This window comes from Podarcis erhardii, assembly GCF_964252035.2.
Source record: "Podarcis erhardii genome assembly, chromosome: 6".
NCBI lineage: Eukaryota > Metazoa > Chordata > Lepidosauria > Squamata > Lacertidae > Podarcis > Podarcis erhardii.
Genome location: NC_138510.1, coordinates 88,911,727 through 88,937,155, shown reverse-complemented (window position 1 = coordinate 88,937,155; position 25,429 = coordinate 88,911,727). Strand labels below are relative to the sequence as shown.

The window sequence follows — 25,429 nt, the reverse complement described above, 5'->3', positions numbered from 1 at the left end:
TCTCATCCTGAAGCAAAGTTCTTAACCCGAGGTACTGTTTCTGGGTTAGCGGAGTCTGTAACCTGAAGCGTCTGTAACCTGGAGTGTCTGTAACCCGAGGTACCACTGTATATTAAACTTTCTGTCCCCACTAATCCTTCTCTTCCTCTGTCAAGTTCCTCATTGATGGGCCCTTGGTGCTTGATGTTTAACAATAGTTGAAATGATAGGCCTACTTTCTTCAGATTTACCTCATTCACATGTAGAGTGATGTATACCAGTGTCCCTTGCAATTTCCCAAAGCAATGAATATTCCTGAATACTTACTTAATAATGGGTCATAATCCATGCAATATGTTTTTGTTGCTGTTACTATGGATACATAGTGCAAGAGACACATAAGAGACATTAGCCCACGATTAACAAGGCTTTCTTACCTGTATGTATAGCTTCTGGTGCTTCAAGTTCCTCTTCCAAACTAAGCTCTTTTTGCCCTTCCATTGCCGTGATTGGATTGACAGACGCTAACAGGATCAAGGAAGAAAACAGTAAACACACGGGCAGATGAGCTACATGCTTTCAGAGTCTGCTAACATGTACTTTTATGTTGTTACAGCTTTATAATTATTGCTCTCCTTATGAAATCATAATGATTAAGTCTCCTATTAACATCTCATAAAGTAAAAAAAAGAACGCTATATCCAGTTTTTTAAAGGGGTTATTAAAAGAAGTCTAGACTAGAAGCTTGCTACAGACTATGTAGAATGTGATTAAAGGATGCAGGGTTCTCCCTGTGATGCGCCGTCATTTACTACAGATATTCCATGCTTTTCTGATCTATTATTATATATACACACTCGTAAACTTGACATCCAGGAAAGAAGGAAGTTAAGTTTGGACATATTTAACTGCGAGGGACGCGGGTGGCGCTGTGGGTTAAACCACAGAGCCTAGGACTTGCCGATCAGAAGGTCGGTGGTTCGAATCCCCGCGACGGGGTGAGCTCCCGTTGCTCAGTCCCTGCTCCTGCCAACCTAGCAGTTTGAAAGCACGTCAAAGTGCAAGTAGATAAATAGGTACCACTCTGGCGGGAAGGTAAACGGCGTTTCCGTGTGCTGCTCTGGTTCGCCAGAAGCGGCTTAGTTATGCTGGCCACATGACCCGGAAGCTGTACGCCGGCTCCCTCGGCCAATAAAGCGAGATGAGCGCCGCAACCCCAGAATCGGTCACAACTGGACCTAAGGGTCAGGGGTCCCTTTACCTTTACCTTTACCTAGGTGTGACTATGTATTTGTCTATATTTTTCTTCACTGAAAGTTGTTTGGAGACCTTTGGGTGACAAGCAACTGATAAGTTGAAGAAACAAACAATGTATTGATGCATTTCAACCCTGAGTTGGCCACATATGATGTATACACTTCCAGGAACCACAGCTTCCCATGTTTTTTAGAACTGTCTGGATGTCCTACAAACATTGCATTCAGCCCGCAGTGACAAAGTAGGGGACCTGTCCTTTTCTATGACAGTACTCAAACCTTTTATCTGTTGCCTTGTGGGACATCTTTGGGAGAAGTAAAGGCTAAGGAGTAAACCCTACAAAAATCTGGACTGGAGTCCTAAGACAGTTGTATGTTGGCTTGTATGCCTCCTTCCAGCAACTCCTGCAGCCAAGCTGGTGCCAAATGTATTGCTCTACTTTCCTTGGGACCACATCAGCGAGGCCAAGAAGACCTCTGTACGTACCGCCCAGACTTGTGCCCCAGAGAGGTTACTCCCGTGCTTCTAACACAGCAAAAAACAACACGGGAGGCAGCAATTACGAGTTACCGGTCTCTGCAACCACAGCTGGTGCTGTGATTCTCCACCTCTTTGACTTCAACCCCTGCAAGGGCACTCTGTTGTCTCTCGAGACAGATAGATGCCAACAACAAGAACTTGATCCTTTGATTTGATACGCAGCCAGTATTTTGGCCCTGTAAATGGTTGTATGTTTAGATTGGGGGCCAACCTAAGTCTTCAAAAATTAAAAAGGAGATTTTCAAAACAAGGAACTGGACCTTTTAGGTATGTATGTGTTGGACCACACCCAACCTGAATTTATTGAAAAGTCCCTTTGGCTTCAAAAAAGCATAGTACTATTGAAAAGTGTGTTATTTTAGAGGGTCCTAGTGAATTAGCCTCAAGCTGTGAATGCAGAGCTGCTCTTTCTTTGCCCGGTGACAAAACTGGATAAAACACACAGGTCACATGGCAAATTCAGACCTCCCCATCACTCTCTACCCTTGGCAGAGATGGAAGAGTCGGTTCACATTGGGAGCTACCTTGGCAACTTGCTTCTTTACTCCTTCCAAGTAATTTTAGTTTAAAGGTGAAGGAAGCAAGCATTCAGGTGCTCTTTTAGATGGTGTTGCGTGGTGGGAATTTCAAGAAGAAGTTGGGGGGGGGGAAAACACCATAGAGGCTATGTCCCCCTAACCCCTTTAAAAGTAGAATCTTATCAACTTGGAATGAACAGACCCACCCTGTCTGGAAGCACCCTTGTTTATGTGCCATTGAGTTAAAAGCACCACAGGGCCAAATAGACCAAACAAGGCCACCACTTTGGTTTAATCACATCTTCCTCGCTTGAATATAAAGCAGAAGAGGGGATGCAGTTTTTCCACAACATGGTGCCCATCAGTGAGCAAGGAATAATTTTACCTCTGCATTTTGTCACTTCAAGCACTCTTTCCACCAGCTCACTCTGTAGGCGGTTATGTACCCTACTTTACAAAGATATTACTCAATTGGAAAGGCTGCCTGATCCAAGTCCTGTTTAAAGAGAAATAACCACCAGTTAGGAGAAGAAGGCCCTCAAACTGCCCAGCTACACCACAAGGTAAAGGTAAAAGACCCCTGGACAGTTAAGTCCAGTCAAAGGTGACTATGGGGTTGCGGCGCTCATCTCGCTTTCAGGCTGAGGGAGCCGGCGTTTGTCCACAGACAGCTTTCCGGGTCATGTGGCCAGCAAGACTAAACCACCTCTGGTGCAATGGAACACCATGATGGAAACCAGAGTGCACGGAAACGCCGTTTACATTCCTGCCGCAGTGGAACCTATTTATCTATTTGCACTGTTGTGCTTTCGAACTGCTAGGTTGGCAGGAGCTGGGACAGAGCAACGGGAGCTCACCCTGCTGCGGGGATTCGAACTGTTGACCTTCCGATCGGCAAGCCCAAGAGGCTCAGTGGTTTACAGCGCCACCTGCATTCCACTTAGTACCTGGAGAGCAGACCAACTAGGTGCAGAGGTCTCCTGGTCACAGCCTGCACCACTAGGGGAAAATATTATGTTTCTATTTAAATTACAGTAATTATTTCTAAATTTGCAGCTTTAGGTATAAGTCAGCACATGCAAATTTTGTACTAATTTGTGTCCTCTTGTTTGGTGAGGTGTGAGTAACCTCTCCATCAGCAGGCCAACTCATAGCTGGCGCTAGAGAAGTGGACTGTGAGGAAAGCATCTCAAGTGATAGTGACTGGGAAAGTAGGCTTGTGTGTGTGTGTAAGAAAGTTCCCCTCCACACGTTTGTACTGTTTTTATTGTAAAAAAACCAGACGTCCCTCCTGTTTTATGAGCTAGCAGGGCAGACATATGAACGGCAAGCATTGCAACCCCTGTATCTTTCAGTTTGGTAAACCAAATAAATGTGGTTTAACATAAATTGCAAAAAAAAGTTTGCAGACAGTTAATGAGTGGTTTTGGAGACTTTTTCTGGTGTGTGGTTCTGAAGGTGAGACAATATTGCTACGTTTGAAATTAGAAATTAATTTGATTGGGTTTTGTTCTGTTTGGCCTCCAGAGATATCCCAAGGAAGCAAAACTGGAACGGCAAGTATGAACAGGAATGACTGGCTAGCATCAAAAGAGACACGTATCTTGACTAGGCAGCAAATTAATTACAGAAATATATATTTACTACTTCCTTGAATTTTGCAAGGCCTGAGGGACTACAGGGCACCAGAGTAAAGCAAGGGAAGGGGGAATATCTCAGGGATGGAGCAGGTAAATTGCCTGCAAAATATCTCAGCTTCAGTCCCTGGCATCTACAAGCAGACCTGGGAAAGACTCTTCTTGCCTGAAAAAACACTGAGCTGAAGCTAGACAGTAGCCAACATGGTGCCCTTCAGATGTTGTTTGACTACGACTCCCATCAGCCACAGCCAGCATGGCCAATGCTTCTTATGGCCAATGACATTGGGAATTGTAGTCCAGCAATGTCTGGAGGCCACTCCTGTTATGGGGGATATATGGCTGCTACTAAACCCAGGCATAGGCAAACTTGGCCCTCCAGCTGTTTTGGGACTACAACTCCCATCATCCCTAGCTAACAGGACCAGTGGTCAGGGATGATGGGAGTTGTAGTCCCAAAACATCTGGAGGGCTGAGTTTGCCTATGCCTGTACTAGCCTATATCTCTGTCCAAAATCTCCAGATTTACCATTTCTGAGGGTTTTTTAAACTGGAGTTTCTGCAGGATAATATGGGGAAATAATATGGGGCTTTATATTTTATCATTTATACTTTAAACTGCATCATTTTCTTACAGAGGAAACACTTGGATGTTGACAAACACACACTCCCCTCATGGAAAAACACATGAAATTTATAGCACATGCATCTTACAGCAGCAAATTCCCCTCCTTTGACAATATTTGGTAAGGGTAATAGTCTGCATGCATATACAGCAAAATGCTTACATATATGATTGTTACATGTGGCAATCTACACATGCATTGAAGTATCATGGGAAAAATATCTTCCCCCCCCCATATTTTTTACCCAAGAAGACATGGCCTCTAACCTTTCTCCAATGAAAAGAGGGACGTCCTATTTCATACCCTCTAATATTTATCCGATGAAAATAGGGACATCTTAAGGTAAAGCAGGACATTCTGGGATCAAATCAGAAACTGGGACAGCTTTTTGTACATCTGGGACTGTCCCTGGAAAACAGGGACACCTGAAAGGTCTGTGACACATTCACCCAAAACAATTTTTATTTTTTTAGCCTAGTGGTTACTATATTTAGGCTATTCACTCAGCCTAAATATAGGGAACTGGGAACCAGCTTAATCACCCTAAAAGCACATAAGACAGTGATAACTATCTATTTCCCAACTGTTGAGGTCTAGATCTTGTGAAAAATAAAAAATCGTATTCAACTTTATTCCAGCACACTTGGCACCAATTCCCCATTTTGGGTTGCATGGCTCATCTTAGCTGTTACAAATACAAAATGTCTCTCCATAGTTAAAACCGTGTGTTGTTCTGTAGTGGCCTGTTATCTCTGAAAATGTTGCAAGATGTGTTGGCATAAAAAACCATACCAGATTAAAACAGGTCATATGATGGGAAGAAGGTAAGTCAACCTGGGGCTGGCTGACGCAGAACCCTGTCAGCCTCACTTTAGTTCACTGGGGTTGATGAGAGGGTTAGTGGATTTACTCAAGTCTATCCTCTTTAGCAGAGTTAATGCAGTTCCTTCTTTGGAATGATGGAAACATTTTAAATGCACCCAGGTCAAAATTTCACTCAACATTAAAAATTATGTGAACTCGGCCAACAAAGTTGAAAGTGATTATTTTGGCATTAGTGGCAGCAAGAAAAACAACACTGAACCTCCATTTTCTGCGGCTTAGCAATATTAACCAGTTTCTTATCCCGGTTACCATTGTCTGTCTCCCACCATTTTAACATGTCAGGCAAATAGGTGCCCTGTGAATTTAGTTTAGTGTTGTTTAAACTAGTCAGAGCTTTTGGAAGCATATCAACAAATCTTAAACAGGAGCAGCAAGTTTAACGGGTAATGGTAGAAGCTCTTCCATGAAAGAAATTCTAATTCTAATTCTAAGACTATTTATGTATGCAACCACAGCTGCGTGGATGTTATTGACCCAGAGATGGAAAGAAGATAAAGTCCCTACCAGAGAAGAATGGCAGATCAATTTAATGGATTATGCCAAAATGGCTAAAATGACCGGAATAAGAAACCAGGAAGATTTTAATAAGAAATGGGGAAAATTTATAACTTATCTTAAAAACCATTGTAAACAGTAAAAAACATTAGTGGGACTGGAATAACACTTGTAGTTTAATGGTGAATTTTGGACACAATTGAGAAGTAAAAGATTTGGATTATTATAAAAGATGCAGGAGGAAATCATTAACAATAGGACCCACAAAGGGAAGGAAGAAAGTCCAATAGATTCTTTGGAATCTTGTTTCTATGTTGTATGTTTGATATGCAACTGTAAAATTTTAATGTGAAAACCCATATATGTATGTATGTTCTCAGTGACACTGCAAACCAGGAAAAATAATAACTCTAAGTCTTCACTTATAACCTGCAACCAGTTGGGATGTCAGTGCAGGCTAACTCCCAGCTTACACAGCAGAACTGCAAACTGACCTGGCTAATATTTCATGTGAACTGAATGTGTACTCAGAACTAATCCCAGAATCCTCAGCAACATGCAAGGATTCTGTTGGAGATTTTCAATCTTTGGTTCTCACAAAAGATTGGTATATGTGAAAAGGGTTTACTGATAGTAGAAACCTTGAAAGTCAATGAATTAGTTGCATGCGTATCAAAAGATTTTTGATGTCTGTCCCTGGAGACCTTTGAAAAAAGTAAATTGGTTCTAATAATGGAATGAATAACTGTTGTTCCATTAGATCTCATCAGACTCTCAAAGATATATTGGGTTAGAATTAAGGGAATGGTGAATCTATCAATTTCCATTTTCCTCAGTTTCTCAATATTAAGTTGAGCTGTCCACATTTTCCACATCAGATTGTCATTTTTTTAATAAAAAAAAACTCATCATGAAAATTCACCCACATTTTAGTGGTAATTTTTCCTAATATAAACATTTGTGTGAATTTTTCGCAATATACACATTTCCGCATAGCAATGCTCCCTAATATAATGGATTTTGTATGCTATTGTAATTATTATTTGCATTTTTATGCACACTTTACCCTGGTATGTGTATTTTTGTACTTATTACCGGAGAATGGCATTGCAAAATTTGGAGAAGTGGGAATATCGGAGGATGCCTGTATTTCAGTTCACATACTGTTTCAGAAAATGGGAATCAGACAGGTTTGTTTTTAAATGTGAACTGAGCTGAATTCTGCCCCCCCCCACTCCCAATCCCTTGGCTAAATGCAGATATTCCATAAATGGAATTCGACTCACACAAAGGCAGTTCCCAGTACTGATTCTCTGCTCCCTCTGCCAACCCACAAAAATCTACTCTAGAGAATCAGGGCACCTTCCAGCATAGGAGTTGATACGAAGGGGTGCAGCAGAGGGAAGTAAGATAGAAAGTGGTAGGCAATCTTCACCTATTTGCAGAAGCTCTTGTGGATCAAAGCACCGTGGTGTTCACAGAAGGATACTTGGGCCTCTTTCAGACTTAAGGATAAATCATGATTCATCATTATGAGGATGCGCCTAGCCCCACATACTCTCCCTCACTTCTGGCATATCTGCGGGGAGGAGATTTGACGGTTTGACGAACCACATCTTGTCGCCTTGCTATGTTTGAATCTGAACGAACTGTGGCTAGTCTTAATTATGGTTAGCAAAAACAAACCAATTGCAAACCATGGATTATGAAGCTGGCTTGATTTAACTAACTCTAGTTAAGATTAACAGCAGCCAATAATAAGAATAACAATACTTTGGAGGCAGTCCAGATGGGTGGGGTATTATTATTAATTATTATTTTTAATTATACCCTGCCCATCTGGCTGGGTTTCCCCAGCCACTCTGGCCGGCTCCCAACAGAATATTAAAAACATGATAAAACACCAGACATTAAAAACTTACCTAAACAGGGCTGCCTTCAGGTAGTTGTTTATTCCCTTGACATTGGATGGGAGGGCGTTCCACAGGGCGGGTGCCACTCCCGAGAAGGCCCTCTGCCTGGTTCCCTGTAACCTCACTTTTTGCAGTGAGGGAACTGCCAGAAGGCCCTTAAATGTAAAATGGGTGATGATCTCTACCAACAATTTTTAGACCATCTATGTATTCTAACATGGAAACCAGAGACAGAAGTTATACACTTCTTATTACAGGGGAGAGAACAGGAGCTCAACAAGACAGTAGCTAAGTTCCTCTATTTGATTTTTTGTCACCAAAGTACGCTACAGGCTCCTTCCCTTGATGGAGACCCACAGAGATGAAATAGATTGCTAACCTCTTCTTCCCTTTGGCAAATGACTGTACTGTTGAAATGGCGATGAGATCGCACTGGCCTATTTATTCTGAATGTTTGTAAGCGATGCCAATAAAGGGATGATGATGATGATGATGATGATGATGATGATGAGAAGGCCCTCGGAGCTGGACTTCAGTGTCTGGGCTGAACAATGGGGGTGGAGACGCTCCTTCAGGTATACTAGGTTTGTACATGGTGCTAAACAGTGGTTGGTTGAATGTAAGAATGCAAGATGAGCATCCTGGATCAGGCCAAAATCCTGTTGTCACAGTGGCCAACCAGATGTCCACGAGAAGCTTGCATGAGCGCAACAGCAATTTGCCAACCTGAAGTTCCCAGCAACCATAACTGGGTATGTAATCCCTTTGACAGTAGAGGTAGTAGTCATTGATAGGCTTGTCCATGAGTAGGCCTAATCCACTTTTTAAGGCATCCAAATTGTTGGCCATCACTGCCTCTTGTGGGACCAAGTTCCATAGTTCCATTATGTACTGTGTGAAGAAGTAATTTCTTTTATTTGTACCGTATTTCCCACATTTGTTGGATGTCCATGTGTTATGTAAAGGTAAAGGGACCCCTGACCATTAGGTCCAGTCGTGGCCAACTGTGCGGTTGCGGCGCTCATCTCGCTTTATTGGCCAAGAGAGCTGGTGTACAGCTTCCGGGTCATGTGGCCAGCATGACTAAGCCACTTCTGGCGAACCAGAGCAGCGCATGGAAACACCGTTTACCTTCCCGCTGGAGTGGTACCTATTTATCTACTTGCACTTTGATGTGCTTTCGAACTGCTAGGTTGGCAGGAGCAGGGACCAAGCAACGGGAGCTCACCCCGTTGCGGGAATTCAAACTGCTGAACTTCCGATCGGCAAGCTGAAGAGACTCTGTGGTTTAACCCACAGCGCCACCCGCATCTATCCTCTTCCTCCATGCCATGCATTCTTTCATAAACGTCTATCGTGTCACATCTTATTTGCCTTATCTCTAAACCAAAAAGGTGCCAAACACTACGACTGTTCTGCACAGGTAAGTCACTCCATGCCATTGAACATTTTGATGGTCCTTTCCTGAACCTTCCTCCCCCCCCCAACTCTACAATATACTTTCTGAGGTAAGGCAACCAAAACTGCACATGGTATTCCAAATGTGGTCACATCATAGATCTGTATAATGGTTTCATCAGCCATTTTATTTCCTATTTCTTTCCTAATGCATGGAATTGGCATGGAATTCACCTGAAGGAGCATCTCCACCCCTGTCGTTCAGCCCGGACACTGAGATCCAGCACCAAGGGCCTTCTTGCAGTTCCCTCACTGCGAGAAGTGAGGTTACAGGGAACCAGGCAGAGGGCCTTCTCGGTAGTGGCGCCTGCCCTGTGGAACACCCTCCCATCAGATGTCAAGGAAATAAACAATTACCTAACTTTTAGAAGACATTTGAAGGCAGCCCTCTTTAGGGAAGTTTTTCATGTTTGAAGTTTTATTCTGTTTTTAATGTTCTGTTGAAAGCTGCCCGGAGTGGCTGGGGAAATCCAGCAAGATGGGCGGGGTAGTACTACTACTACTACTACTAATAATAATAATAAATTTTTCACAGCTGCTAAACACTGGGTTGGCATCCATCTGGTATCCGCTGCCAACCTGTTCGGTCATTGTCAGTTCTGACACCCTGAGCATATATGTGAAATTAAGACATTTTTGCCCCAACATCCATTACTTCACACCTGTTCACACTGAGCCACATTCACCATTTTACCACCCATTCACTCAGTTTGGAAAGGGCCTTTTGGAACTCTTCACAATCTGTTTTGGCTTTAACAGCCATGACAAATTTAGTATCATCGGCAAATGTGGCCATCGCACTGTCCACTCCTAACTATATGCATTTCCCAAACTTGGATCTCCAGCTGTTTTTGGACTACAACTCCCATCATCCAAAGCTAACAGGACCAGTGGTCAGGGATGAGGGGAACTGAAGTCCCAAAACAGCTGAAGGCCCAAGTTTAGGAAACCCTGCTCTAGATCATTTGTGAAGAAGTTAAAACTTACAGGTCCAAATACCACTCTTTGGTGGACTCTACTTTCTACATCCCACGAAGAAGAGTTTGGATTTGATATCCCGCTTTATCACTACCCTAAGGAGTCTCAAAGCGGTTAACATTCTCCTTTCCCTTCCTCCCCCACAACAAAGACTCTGTGGGGTGAGTGGGGCTGAGAGATTTCAAAGAAGTGTGACTGGCCCAAGGTCACCCAGCAGCTGCATGTGGAGGAGCAGGGAAGCGAACCCGGTTCACCAGATTACGAGTCCACCGCTCTTAACCACTACACCACACTGGCTCTCAAACTGCCCTTGTATTCCTCCTCTCTGCTTCCCGCTTCTTTACCAGTTCCTGATCCACAGGAGAACCTTTCCTCTTATCCCATGATTGCTAAACTTACTCGGGAGCCTTACCATGTCAAAAGCTTTTTCATAGCCTAAGTACACTATGTCAGCCTGTATCTATTGCTGCTGTCGTTAGCATCTGTCTGTCTCAGGAGATGATGGAAAAATATGTCTTTGAGGGGTAAAGTCAAACCATTGGAGAGTTACAGCACCTGCTGTGGCTGTAGAGACCGACATGGGAGAGACATGTTTTATTGCAGGTAGGGTAGATGAAGGCCTCCAGATTTGCTTGTTGAAACTATTGAAGAAACTTAATAAGCATGTAAGACAAGATTTGCCCTCGCAAATAACAGGTTTGGAATTGCCCAAGAAAGATGTTAAATTATTTTTGTATGCCACAACTGCGGCTCGTATTTTGTTAGCTAAAAAGTGGAAAACCCAAGAAATACCAACAGTAGAAGAATGGCAGATGAAGATGATGGATTTTTCGGAGCTAGCCGACCTAACTGGAAGAGTCCGCGACCAGAAGGAGGAGGAATATCAGGAAGAATGGAATAAATTTAATGATTATTTAGCTAAATTTGTTAAGTTAAACTAGCTGGAAATAGCTTCCAGATATTTAAAGGGCTTAGGATTGTATTTATGTTAAGCGATAAAATAATATGTTCAATACTATAAGGAGAAGATTTAAAGATGTTAATGTTCAAGTTAAAGTTTATAAAAATTGGGATTTGGAAAACTGTTATAAGGATATGCAATGAAATTCAACCAAGGGGAAACGAGGAAGTCGCTTTACAAAGTTAATAATTGTTATTTTTAATAAGCTTATGATTTATGTTTGTTATGTTTGCTATGTTTGTTTGTTTTGTGTGTTTGTTTGTCGATAATATTGTAAAAACCAATAAAAATTTTGAAGAAAAAAAAAAAAGATTTGCCCTCGCAGAAGCCAGTCTGGTTCTGCTCCACCAAGGTGTGTTCTTCTATCTGCTTGGTTATTTTATCTTTAACAATAATTTTCCCAGGACAGGAGTGAAATCAGTAGCAAAAGCTTCTAATCTGCTCCTTGTGGTGACACCTGAAGAGACGATGGGAGGGAGAAGAAAGACAGGAGCCCTGATGCACAGACACATGGCAATTAACTATTATTAACCTGCTACTTTTTACAGTAAGGTTCAATTTTTATAAATGTCAGTTAAATTAGCATTATCAGCATTACATCTACATTAAATATTAGGAGACTTGATACATTTTGCTGTGTATAAATAAATTCTCTTTGACATTAAGACAGATTGAAGCATAGTGTTCTGTTTTTCTGCTTATGTGCAGAAAAACGGCATGGAAATGTTAAGGTAAATATACATAAAATAGTTTCCTCTGCGTTTAAATCTATCAAAACTTTTTTTGAGACAAATCTTTGGTTTTGGATTATTCTTTAATAATCTGTTAAAAATGGACAGCACCCTATTTTCCCTTTAATTATGCAAAACCTTATCATTTTAAACTCATTTGGTTGAAAATCATGAAAAAACCAAAGAACCTTTTATTTTACAGTGAAATAACTTTTTTATATGAGATCACCAAATGCCCATGTCTTTAAATCATTCATTCTAATTTAAGCTTCTCTGGCCCAAAATGAAAAAAATGTTGCATGTTATAGGACCAATTTTACTGTTGAATAATAACAAAGACAAAAAGGTGAGAGCATAAGAAAAAGTAATACGTAAAAGAAAGAAAATAAGTAAATAATAAAAGCGACGAAGCATTAAAACAGACTTTAAAAGTCATGCAGTGTCGTAAAAAATGAATAATAGATTGTAATAACCATTGGAATCCAGAATATATATCTTAATTCCTAACTTTTGTGATTCTATGCCTTTTAAAATCTGTGTTAGTATTTCTCCTCTCAATTTCTTTTTTTTTCTTTTTTGCAGTTTTCCTTTTCTCTTGCGTTTTTATGTATCAACAAGGACGGAACAAGCGTACTCACATTACGCCAGATCCAAAGATACGCTGCCGCTATGCCCACAGACCAGCCACTAAATCCAGTGTGTGCCCAGCCTGCAAAGGGGGTGGGGGAAACAAACATAAAATAAGTATTTTTAATATATATATATATAAATGGTTGAAAAGCAACAGCTAAACACGCTCCTGGCATCTTCAGTATTCACCAAGCAGGGACTGTGCGGTCAGTGCAACCCATAGAGGGTGGTAACCAATGTATTCACAATGGTTGTGGCATTCCCCCAGCACACCCTCACACATCCCATCAAAGAAGACACCACAGCACTCCCAGTCCATCAGTCCCAGTAGCCCAGACAGCAAAACTCCCAGTGCTTCCAGTACCTAGACATCCCTGAGAACTCTACAGGCAGGGCATCATATCTCCTTATGTTTTGGAACTCATGAAGGGGGAAGGAAGGAGAAGATGGATACACATAGCTCCTTGGCCAGAATTCAACAACCATCTAAAGGTAAAAAAAGGTAAAGGATCTCTGGGCAGTTAAGTCCAGTCAAAGGTGACTATGTGGTTGTGGTGTTCATCTCACTTTCAGGTCGAAGGAGCCGGCGTTTGTCCACAGACAGCTTTCTGGGTCATGTGGCCAGCATGACTAAACTGCTTCTGGCGCAACGGGACACCGTGATGGAAGCCAGAATGCATGGAAACGCCGTTTACCTTCCCGCCACAGTGGTACCTATTTATCTACTTGCACTGGCTTTTAAACTGCTAGGTTGGCAGGAGCTGGGACAGAACAACGGGAGCTCACCCTGTCACAGGGATTCAAACCGCCGACCTTCTGATCAGCAAGCCCAAGAGGCTCAGTGCTTTAGACCACAGCGCCACCCGCAACAACCATCTATGGAGGGCCAAAGAAAGGATTCAGGACACCCAGCAATGTCTGTCAGAGTCATACACTGGCAGCAAAAACCTCCAGTGGCTCACTGCTACCATCTCAATATGCTAACCCCCCAACCCTGCTAGCTCAATGGCTATTTGCCTTAAAAACCTATCCATTGAATATTAATTTAATGCCATGCCTGGTTTGCCGTCACTGCTCCCATTTTTAGCTCTGCTAAAACTTTCCTAGTGTATTTCAAAAGTTGTCCATCTTTAGGGTTCCCCCCAGGGTTCTATCTCTATGTCGCTCTTTAACTGACATGCATCAAAGTTCAGCACATGGACACTAGAGCATGTGTTGTGCACTCTGCCATTTCCCACAGTGCAGCTGCTGATATATACCAGTAATTATACCCCCCTCCCTCCACAAAAGAACAAATAGTGTCTTGGCTTTTAAATCAGTGGAGAACAGACTATTGCAAAATAAAGGAGTGCAGAACAACAGAACCTTCAACAATGCCATACCCTCCAACATTTTCCAGATGAAAATAGAGACATCCTATTCAACAACAACAACAACAACAACAACAACAACAACAACAACAACAACAACATCCCAGTCTTCAGACTGGGTTGCCCCAGCCACTCCGGGCAGCTTCCAACATATATAAAAAATAATGAAACATTAAACATTAAAAAAACTTTTCCTATACAGGGCTGTCTTCTAAAGGTTGCAGTTACTTATCTCCTCAGCTCGGGGGTGTCCTGACTCCATACCCTCCAAGATTTCTCTGATGAAAATACAGTGGTACCTTGAGTTACAGACGCTTCAGGTTACAGACTCCACTAACCCAGAAATAGTCCCTCGCGTTAAGAACTTTGCTTCAGGATGAGAACAGAAATTGCGCGGCGGCAGCGGGAGGCTCCATTAGCTAAAGTGGTGCTTCAGGTTAAGAACAGTTTCAGGTTAAGAACGGACCTCCAGAAAGAATTAAGTTCTTAACCTGAGGTACCACTGTAGGGACGCCCTAGGGAAAAGTGGGACATTCCTGGATCAAATCAGAAACTGGGGTGGCTTCTGTAAATTCCGGGACTTTCCCTGGAAAATAGGGACACTTGCAGGGTCTGCAGTGCCTTATTATGGTGGTCTGGGCTCCAGAATCTTGGATGTAATAAGAAGATGGATGCTATAAACAGCCACTGTTTGCATCAGTAAAATGCTGAAGGGAATGCATGTGGCAAAATGAGTGGAGGGCAGAGATGGGGGTGATATCTTGGGCCAACTCGTCCCACAGCCTCAGTGTTTTTGCAAGCTTTGCAAGGGAGAAAGTGGAGGAGACCAGCCAAGCTTGTTCCCTCCTTAATGCACTTGTTCATTACTGGTGCCTAAGCTGTTGTCCTTGAAGGGAGAGCAGAACTGCACCCTCAGTGAGCAACACATACCTTATTTTTCGCTCTATAAGACGCCCCAGACCATAAGACGCACCTAGTTTTTGGAGGAGGTAAAACAAGAAAAAAAATATTATGAATCCCACAAGCCAGAACAGCAAGAGGGATCGCTGTGCAGTGAAAGCAGCAATCCCTCTTGCTGTTCTGGCTTCTGGGATAGCTGCGCAGCCTGCATTCGCTCCATAAGACGCACACACATTTCCCCTTACTTTTTAGGAGGAAAAAAGAGAGTCTTATAGAGCAAAAAATACGGTATTTGTTTCTTCTTGTTTTTACCCAAGATGAGCCGTGTTCCACTTACAAAGAAAGGTGTGGTTTCTCTGCCTCCCCTCCCTTGCTCTGGTTTATGTTTATTTTTAAAAGCTGAGGGTTAAAAAAAGTAAAACGAGTCAATTAATATTTAAAACTGCTTTGGGCTTTCACCACTGAATGGAAAACCACGAGACTTAACTTCTCTGCTCAAGGACATTTGTTTCCTTTTTAATTAATTCTAAATTTAATCCTGCTTTCTAAATTTAGTCTCGAGAAAGACACAAGAATAGCCCTAGAGGGCATGGGTTAAATTAGGTCTTAAGGAATCACCTGATAATGCAGTTTTGAACACCTTGTGGGCAGGTAAAGGAGTTAGTTAAAATTCCAAGATGGCTTTAAAAAAACCAAAAACCATTAGGTAATTCCTCAACAGAAAAGTAGGGCGCCTAATTATCTTATGTTAATAAATAGGGAATAGTGAATGCCATATTAATATTTTCTGAATTCATTTTAATAATAGTTTTTATACACCACATCCAAACGTTGCAGTATCGAGTCAGTGGCTCATGTGCTTTTGGCTTGCACTCTTTATAAAGATTTGAGGAGTGAGGTTATTGCCCCTCTACTATTGTTGCTCAACCATTGGTGACAGCAAAAACTGCAGGGTTTTTAGTGGGGACAATTAGAATAAGATCTATTATTGGATTATTGATGTAAACCCCCAAAATGTATTTTCTATAGTTAAGTTTTTACCTCTATCTTCAATACATTCGATTTTATGTTATAGCTACGCCTAGTAGCCGATGCAAATAATTAAAAAGAAAACGTTGGGATTATTCCAGAATCTGGAAATGTAGATCCCAAAGGCAATTTCTAGGAGCCAAGCATTTTGTATTTGGGATTTTGAACATATACAATCCTTTGCATCTGAGACCAGGTGAGAAAGAGACGTTCCTATTTTTTATTTTTGGCCAAAGTTCCCCAGTTATTCTCAAAAGAGACACCAAGCACTTTTTGATAATGGTAATGTACTCTCTGCTGTATTGGATTGCAAGCAACTCAAGTCATTTCGCTGGAAGACAGATACAAATATTCTCAGATTTGAAAGTGGTCTTAGATATTGTTGTCCATGTTTGCACACTCCTCCCATCCCTGTTGTATGTTTTTGTTTGGCTTTAAAACCTCCTAATCCAGTTTGTGCAGAAAAGACAGTGGAACAGAAGAAATGTTACAGTGAATATATACAATTTAGCATAGCAAAGAGTTTACTGATTACAAAAACGTTCTTGCAAACATTTGAGAGGATAGATTTGCAAGAACATTTTTGTAATCAATAAACTCTTTGCTGTTTCACCAATTTTGTTCAGATTTTATTTTGAGGGTCTCTGACCCACTTCGAACATCAAACAAATGCTGTCAAACACCTGACAAACTTTGTCCAACAACAAAGATTTATAACCCCAGCTTTTGGACATACACCAGTGAATAGTGTCAAGTCGCACTGAGGGAACTGTTAACATCCACAACGTACACCAAATTTGTCTGGGAATTTTGATATCTGGCAAATCTCAGACAGCTACTGACAACTACAACTCTCTGGAAGCAAATTCCAAAAGCAAAACACACACAAACACAAAACTGAATTGGAGATTAAAGGCTTTATAATTAGCAAGAAGCGAATATATGAATCCCATGCACTTAGATTCTAGGGTTAAGCTGTCATTGACCTAACTGGGGCAGAATCAGGTTCCTCTTCTGAGGCAAGTTCTTTAATTACTGTGTATAGCAAAGGACCATCTGCTGCCTTTGGTAGCTGTTGCTTGTGGTTTTGTAACACTCCAAGAAATGTAGCAGCGCCGACCTAACAAACCAGGCCACAGCAAACAAAGATTTTTATAAATAAAAACATATCAGACTTTTATAATTGCAACGTAATTTTATATCAGTGGCTCAGTGGATCAAAAATTGTGCAAACATTACATGACCAGGCGGCGACAGCCCCAGCCTCCAGGGATCATAAGGAAGGAATAAAGACTCTGATGTTACATGGAATTAAAATTAGGCCAGAACTTTATTAAACTTCTGAATGTAGGAAGACCTTGGCTTAGGCCTTGGGCGTGTACCCCTCCCAGCCCCCCAGCTGGAGGGAACTGGGGCTCATCAGGGTAAATGGGATATGGGGGTGCTCTGCGAGACGTAAGTGTAGCAGGCAGCCGAGCCCATATCCCCGCACGCAGGGTAGTTCACTGACAACCTTTCAGTGTATGGCCAGTGACACCCAATATATATCACCCCTTTAAGAGGGGGACCCTGGAATCGCCACCGCGCGCGGGGGGGGGGGGGGTGAGTCACCACTTCATGCCCCCCAATATAGGGAAGAAAAGACTAAAGGATTCCACCCAAGGCCACAACTGCCAAAGTTGTGTTGAATTGCTACGGGGAAGACAAAACCTGCCAATGCTGGAAAATTTCTTCCCAGTCCTTCAACAGCAACCAGTCAAAGACCGTAGCAGCGCCCACTAAACAGGAAGAAAAAGTTAACCTGTAAACAAGTAAACAATACGCTAAGGGAGGGTAGGGAGGGTGAATCTCCAGAGCCGACTGCCGGACTATTGTCGGCTCCACCCCCTATTTATAAATGGGGCTGGCCCCACCTCCCAGCAAGAAACTTGATTACTGAGGCTGGGCTTGAGCCTCCAAAAATTAACACTGAGAGGTAGGCCAGTCCCTGTTTGCCATTAAGCTCTCTGGGAACTGTAGCACTGCGCGCGATCCTGCAAAGGGCACCCTGAACCTAAAGTGTGAGTGCTCACTTCAACATTGAGGCTTTTAAATACGGGGAGGGGAAATGTGATGTGTTTTCAAAGAGAGCAATGTTTTGGATCCAATGTGCGAATGGAAAGGCACTTTGGCTAGTGCAAGATGAAAGGCACGTTGTGCAACTGCCTTGTGCAAATGACCTCCCTGTATTCTGTCAACCCCACTCTTCTGCAGTACCTGATTCTGCCCCATTCTGGATAATTTATTTTATTTTATTTATTTATTGAACTTATATATAAAGGTAAAGGGACCCCTGACCATTAGGTCCAGTCGTGACTGACTCTGGAGTTGCGGCGCTCATCTCGCTTTATTGGCTGAGGGAGCTGGCGTACAGCTTCCGGGTCATGTGGCCAGCATGACTAAGCCGCTTCTGGCGAACCAGAGCAGCGCACAGAAACGCTGTTTACCTTCCCGCTGGAGTGGTACCTATTTATCTACTTGCACTTTGACGTGCTTTCGAATACCGCTCGATTAATCCTCACGTGTAAACTTCCAGGAGGTGCCAGAGGCTGCAGTGGGAAGGGGAGGGGGGGGGACAAGGAAGACCTCTTGCACAAGTAACTCTTCAACCACATTTTTATGGACCCTATCCCGTTGATGAGAACCTAGGAGGCTGGGGTTTGAATCCCCATTTAGCCATGATGCTCACTGCGTTACTTTTGGCCACTCTCAGTCTCTCAGCCTAAATCTAATGCTTTTTATCTGGGGGGGGGAATGCAGGGGTACGCATACCTCTAAACATTTTGTGAATCTTTGTACTTTCGTCTGTTTACTGTATTTCTTTTCCCTGATTTGAACTATAAAATGATGGTTTTCTTGAGTCAGAATGAGAGTACCCCTAAACATCATTTTTTTTGGGGGGGGGAAGCACTGCCTAAATCTATTTACAGGGTGGCTGTGAGTATTTAATGGGGAGGGGGAGAACCAACAGGAAACGTGAAATGTGCATGTAATGGGAAATCTAATGGGAAATGTGCTTAGTGATCCATTTCATACTAACTGAGTGGAGCTAAGGAAGAACTTAATACATGAGTAGGCAAACTAAGGCCCAGGGACCAGATCTGGCCCAATTGCCTTCTAAATCTGGCCCACGGACGGTCTGGGAATCAGCGTTGTTTTTACATGAGTAGAATGTGTCCTTTTATTTAAAATGCATCTCTGGGTTAATTGTGGGGCATAGGAAATTGTTCTCTCCGCCCCTTCAAAATATAGTCTGGTTCCCCACAAGGTCTGAGGGACAGTGGACCGGCCCCCTGCTGAAAAAGTTTGCTGATTCCTGACCTAATAGATTGGGACGGAAGCATGAGGAGACATGGTGGGAGAAAGGAAAAGTCAGGCAGAATTTTGTGGGTCAGAGGTGAAACCAGGTTAGAATCTGGGAACACAGACATATCCTGAATTTAAGGCGGGGAGAACCTTACAATCTTATGGAAAGCCGATAATTCCATCTTAGAAAATCACAGAACAGTGCAGTTGGAACACTTAAAAGAGAATCCCAACTTGATTGATTACACATATTTTGTCACCGCCCATTTTGTACAAACATTTGAAAACATATTCCAAAAGATGTATTTAACTATGTGGGAAAGAAGCCAAGCCTGATTTTAACCAACAAAATACAGTATCGATGTTTCTAACCCTTTAAGTAGCTTCAGCAACCTCGGCAACAATCGTGAACACACTCACTAGGGCATAAGCCCCTCTGAAAATTATTTATTGTTTATTAAATTTGTACGCCGCTCTTCAACTGTAGATTCAGGGCAGTTTACAGCACAGAAATACAAGATAAAACACAGGCTTGTAAAAGAGTATTGGGAAATGAGCCATAACGAACTAAAAAAAAAAAAAAGTTTAAAAGTACCTTCCCCCAAAAAACCAGAGTCCTTTTTGTTGGGGATTATTCAGATGGAAATTCCCAGGTGTCAAAAAAGGTTATTTATGTATGTCACTACTGTGGCCCGGCTTTTGTTAGCCCCAAAATGGAAAACAAGCGAGGTCCCAACCAAAAAAGAATGGCAACTTAAATTGACGGAATATGCACAGCTTGCAGACTTAACATATAGAAGAAGAGAAGAAGAAGAACATACTTTTAAAGAAGACTGGAAAATGTTTATTGAATATATGGGGGGAAATTGTGTACACTTGAAAACGCTGGCAGCATTAAGATAATTTCAACAGTGTAAATAAGTTTTGATGGATGTAATAATGGAATACTGAATGGTTTAGATTTATGGTATGCAAAATGAACCATGGAAAGAGAAGAAGGGAAGTCATTGATATTTTAAGGATGTTTAAACAAGTATTTAAAATCGCAAAATAAAAAAACTCTCTCTCTCTCTCTCTCTCTCTCTCTCTCACACACACACACACACACACGATAAAATACAAAATATATAATAAAAACAAGGACAAACCAAACCAATAACCCCCCTCCCACAAACACATTTAAAAAGACATGGGATCAGTGGTGTAGCGTGGGTTGTCAGCACCCGGGGCAAGGCAAGTAATTTGCGCCCCCTAACCCATGGATTTGCGCCCCCTAACCCATGGATTTGCGCCCCCTAACCCTAACCCCCAGATGTTGCGCCCGGTGCGGCCGCCCCCCCTGCACCCCCACGCTACGCCACTGCATGGGATGTTAGCCAAAAGGCTGGTTGAAGGGGAACGTTTTCGCCTGGCACCTAAAGATGTATAAGGAAGGTGCTAGCCAAACCTCCCTGGGAAGACCATTCCACAAATGGGGAGCCACTACAAAAAAGGCCCAGTCTCGTGTTGCCACCCTCTGGACTTCTTGTAGAGGAGACACACAAAGAAGGGACTCAGAGGATGATCACAGAGTCCAGGTAGGTTTATATGGAAAGCAGTGGTCCTTGAGGTTACCTTGGGAGTTACTTCCAACGTTAACACACAATGGATTGAATGGCCAATTGGTAAACTCGGCTTTACAGGTGCATTTGCTAAGAATTTGCTTTCACTGAAAACTCTCACCGTCTTTTCAGTGATCCAGCTTCCAAGTCAATGTGCTTTGTGAACAAGGATGGTAGGTGTTTGTGGGAAAAGTAGCTGAGCTTTCTTTTAAGTGACTGGATTTCCTACCCTATATCTTTCATCCTATGCAAATGCAACCAAAAACATCCACAGCTTGCTCCTAGTAGAAAGACCCATCAGAGTAAATGGTAGAAAAAGGTAAAGGATCCTTGGACAGCTAAGTCCAGTCAAAGGAGAATATGGGGTTGCAGCCCTCGTCTCGCTTTCAGGCCGAGGGAGCTGGCATTTGTCTGCAGACAGCTATCTGGGTCATGTGGCCAGCAGGACTAAACCACTTCTGGCACAGCGGGACACTGTGACAGAAACCAGAACGCAAGGAAATGCCGTTTACCTTCCTACCGCACCAGTACCTATTTATCTACTAGCACTGGTGTGCTTTCGAACTGCTAGGTTGGCAGGAGCTGGGACACAGCAACAGGAGCTCACTCCGTTGTCGGGATTCGAACCGCCGACCTTCCGATCAGCAAACCCAAGAGGCTCCGTGGTTTAGACCACCCTGGGCGCAACAATAAGTTCTCCTCTTCCCCTTCTTAAAACACTTTCTAAAGACTATGTAGATTGGCAGAAGTGTGCAGTATAAGTGAATTAAAAACAACATAAAGGAATCTACCTTGTCAGCTCAGGTGCTCGGCTCCCGGTTTCTCCAGTGTAACCACCAACGTCCTTGATTGGTTGACGCTCAGGCAAATGTGGCTCCTCAGCTGCCTTCTCCTCGAAGATAGAAAGATCTGGAGAGGAGATTGAGGCCTCAGGATCATGATGACCCTAACAGAAATAGCTCTGTACAGGTAAGAGGATTACTATAAAGGAATTAGCAAATTCTGTTAATTAGCGTGGACCAATGAAATGTCAGGCTTCCCAAAGGTTTAAAGGATTTGATACATAGATATAATTGAGAAGAAAACAGAGGGAGGGTGGGGGAAGAGAGAAAAGAAAAAGCCAGTCATAGTTGTGAATGGGACTAAATATTGTGGTCAGTTCTTCCACAAGGCATCACTAGCAGGAAAAATTAGAGGAGGAAACGTCAGGTGTTTGAAGAAAGTTTTAATACCTTTCAGAATAATATTTTTTAAGGGGCATGGTTTACGTGGCAATTCTCACCAAGTGTATGAGTTTTGCTGTAATGGTGTTTCCTCTTTTTTCCTACCCCAGCCGACAGATGGATAAAATGCCCCGTTGTCTGTAGAAATAGAAATAAACATATCTTCCTAATTGTACTACTATTTAGTTGGTTCCGCAGTGTTTTCTCATTCAGACTGAGCAAAAGTCACAAAGGCTTCGTTTGTTCCCACTCTGGCAAGCTTAACACCAGCTGTACCATTTTGTCCCAAACTTTTTGCGTGTCGAGGTCCCCAAGACACCCCCCCCCAATAAAACACAATTGACACATGATTTTTAGTTTAAGGTTTTTGGCATAATTTTGGCCACAACTTTATTAAAATTACAATCAATGTGAGTGGTTGCTTAGGCACTGGTTGCGACTATCTGATCCCGCATGGGGACAGACATTCGCCCGCGAAGTCAGAAAGGGAAAACATTTTGGGGAGAGAGACGGGACTGGGAACAATGCCTCACCTCTCCCCAAATGCTCCCAGGGGCTCTTGCGTGGCCCTAGCCCCTTGCCAGGGATTCGGACAAAAGCATGGCGAGCCTCTGGGTTCCTTTAATGGAAAACCCTTGCAGCAGCAGCATTTTGGAGGGGCAGGCACAGCCAAATCCATACCCCTCCACCAACCAATTCCTAAACCAATGCCTAACCGCAACCTTACAAGTTGTGACAATTTGCTACGCAGTAGGCAAAAACCAAATGGCACCAGTCAATCAGTCAAATGGACAAAATTCCTACTGGGTCAAGTGAACAACCTGAAAATAGGGAGGGGGGCGGGTGATCCGCTGCACGCAGGGTATTTAAAGGCTATGGCTGTCAATCACAAAATGGCAACATTTAAATCTCCCCAGCAACAGGAAGTTCAATGATAATGGTGGCCAAACACTTTTCCTGCCCAGCAACAGGGGGTGTTTTGTTAGCCCCCACCGCAACACGTGCTCTCCATGAAGGAGAACACGCTTTGCCATATTTCAGAAAATCTTTTTGCCTTTCCCCCCTTTAGGGTATACTATGTACATTCCTACACAGCGTACAATCTAGCCTCAGGAGAGGTTGGCAATGAGTATCGTATTTTGAGCCAGGGGATGAGAACATGTCCTCATAACTGGCTTGCAAGGTTTCTATCCATAATATTCCTTTGCAGCCATATAAACTGTAATGGGGAATTATTATTATTTTTTGCTCTTTTTAGTCTTGCAGAGGCTTCAGCTTGTTTTTTATCATGGTCTATAAGACACTGGGAGATACTTTTTATATAGGATGCTGGGATGCTAGGATGACTTTAGCCACAATCTTTATTCTACATCTGTTCTGCTGTTTCTTAGGAAATACTGTGTTTTGATGCACTTTCCCCCAAACCAGCTTTGGACCAAACTGAGGAATGGGGTGAACTAGCTGCATCTTAAGCCAGTACTGTGTACCCAATAATAGTCACAGAAGACAATGCAAATGGTTCTATATGGTGAAGTTTTGCTTTCATTTTTAACATTTCACTGTGGTGAGATTGCTAATAAAATACAGTGGTACCTCGGGTTACAGACACTTCAGGTTACAGATTCCGCTAACCCAGAAATAGTACCTCGGGTTAAGAACTTTGCTTCAGGATGAGAACAGAAATTGTGCTCTGGTGGCACAGCGGCAGCAGGAGGCCCCATTAGCTAAAGTGGTACCTCAGGCTAAGAGCAGTTTCAGGTTAAGAACGGACCTCCGGAACGAATTAAGTTCTTAACCCGAGGTACCACTGTAGTTGAATACAGGTAACTATCCATTAACAGTTCAGCTTGCTCATTTCAGTGTGTTCTTCCTAAAGAGCTGTTTTTAGAGCTTAGCCCTACCTTCTGAAACAGCTAATTTAATCCAGCTAATTGCTGATTATAAACAGTACAAATATTAATTTAGTACATCCCTTTGGGTTCCTTGAGCTTTGTGATGGAAGAAACAAGTGGTACACTTTTTTCTGTCGTGAGCTGCAAACAGAAACATATTGAGTTCTGCCCTGCCATTGTTGCGAATTTATCTCTTTCAGAATGGCATCGTTCTCTTCTCCCAAAGTAGCGAGGTGCCTTTTGGGGAGGGCTGGCTTTAATTTTAGCTTTTTGGGGGGGTGGGTATATAAAAATTGACTCTCCGGTATAATAGACCTTTGTCTTCCTTTGTACTTTAAGGTTTAGGTGCCTCCGTGAAGATGTTGCAGACAAAGAAATTAGAAGTTCCAAAATGCTCCATACTATAGTTTTCTCCCCAGGCCATGAGGCAACCCAGTTCCTTACAAATGAAATGAATGAAAAATACTGCCTTACACTGTGCACACATGCAGTTCTGCGTAGTTTGCTTTGTACATGAATGCATATTATTTCGTCTCCTAGATGGCCTTCCTGCCAGTAGGGGATGCTCTTTTTCTTTGACAAGCAGTGTTCAGAGTAAAGTATTAAAAACAACACATGGTTAAGGGTTTCTTCATATGGTATAGGTCTCTGTATACCATATTCGAGGGGATGCGGGAGGCGCTGTGGTCTAAACCACTGAGCCTCTTGGGCTTGCTGATCAGAAGGTTGGCTGTTTGAATCCCCTCGACGGAGTGAGCTCCCGTTGCTCTGTCCCAGCTCCTGCCAACCTAGCAGTTCAAAAGCATGCCAGTGCAAGTAGATAAATAGGTACCACTGTGGCGGGAAGGTAAACGGTGTTTCTGTCACGGTGTCCCGTTGCGCCAGAAGCAGTTTAGTCCTGCTGGCCACATGACTTGGAAAGCTGTCTGTGGACAAACACCGGCTCCCTCGGCCTGAAAGCGAGATGAGCGCCACAACCCCATAGTCACCTTTAACTGGATTTAACCATCCAGGGATCCCTTACCTTTACCTTTTTTATATAGGTCCCTGTATGACGGCCAGTGATGTAAGTGGATTGGTTTGAATAGGGCTCGCACCTCATAACTAAGCTTAGATTACCAGCATAACATGCTATCTTTATCACTGGTGTTTGGCCACGTATTTTTTGAAACATTTCAAATGGAAATTCAGGAAACACATATCTGAGAACCATGGCTGGCTAAAGTCATGGAAAACACACACAAGCTTTCACCTTCATGGAAATGCTGTGGTAAGTGGAGTGGCTGGTAGTTCTGGAGAATAAATCTAGAATTTTTACACATTTGCATCAAGTCACCGCCAATCAAAGTATTAGCTCAGCCATGCTTTTAACAATAATCAAAATTTGTTCTGAACCAACTAGAAACCTAAAGAGAATATTGGACTAAGTGCCATAAGCGTGAGGCAAATGGGTGGGTGGAT

At 42.7% G+C, this 25,429-nt stretch overlaps 1 protein-coding gene across 2 annotated transcripts in view; it reads right to left on the bottom strand.

Annotated features, from left to right (window-relative positions):
• The window catches only part of PDC (phosducin), a 30,321-nt gene extending 5,797 nt beyond the window's left edge, over positions 1-24,524 (bottom strand). The window contains exons 1-4 of one of the 2 annotated variants that reach the window (XM_081866174.1): positions 24,443-24,524; positions 21,645-21,762; positions 12,617-12,687; positions 417-503 (exon numbers count right to left, since the gene is read on the bottom strand). In XM_081866174.1, coding sequence (XP_081722300.1) covers positions 417-480 — 64 coding nt within the window. In that variant the 5' untranslated portion in view covers positions 481-503; positions 12,617-12,687; positions 21,645-21,762; positions 24,443-24,524. Of the gene's footprint in view, positions 1-416; positions 504-9,665; positions 9,713-12,616; positions 12,688-21,644; positions 21,763-24,442 lie in introns of those variants that run through there. The other variant, XM_081866175.1, reaches the window with a different exon arrangement.
• Positions 24,525-25,429: the final 905 nt, after the last annotated feature.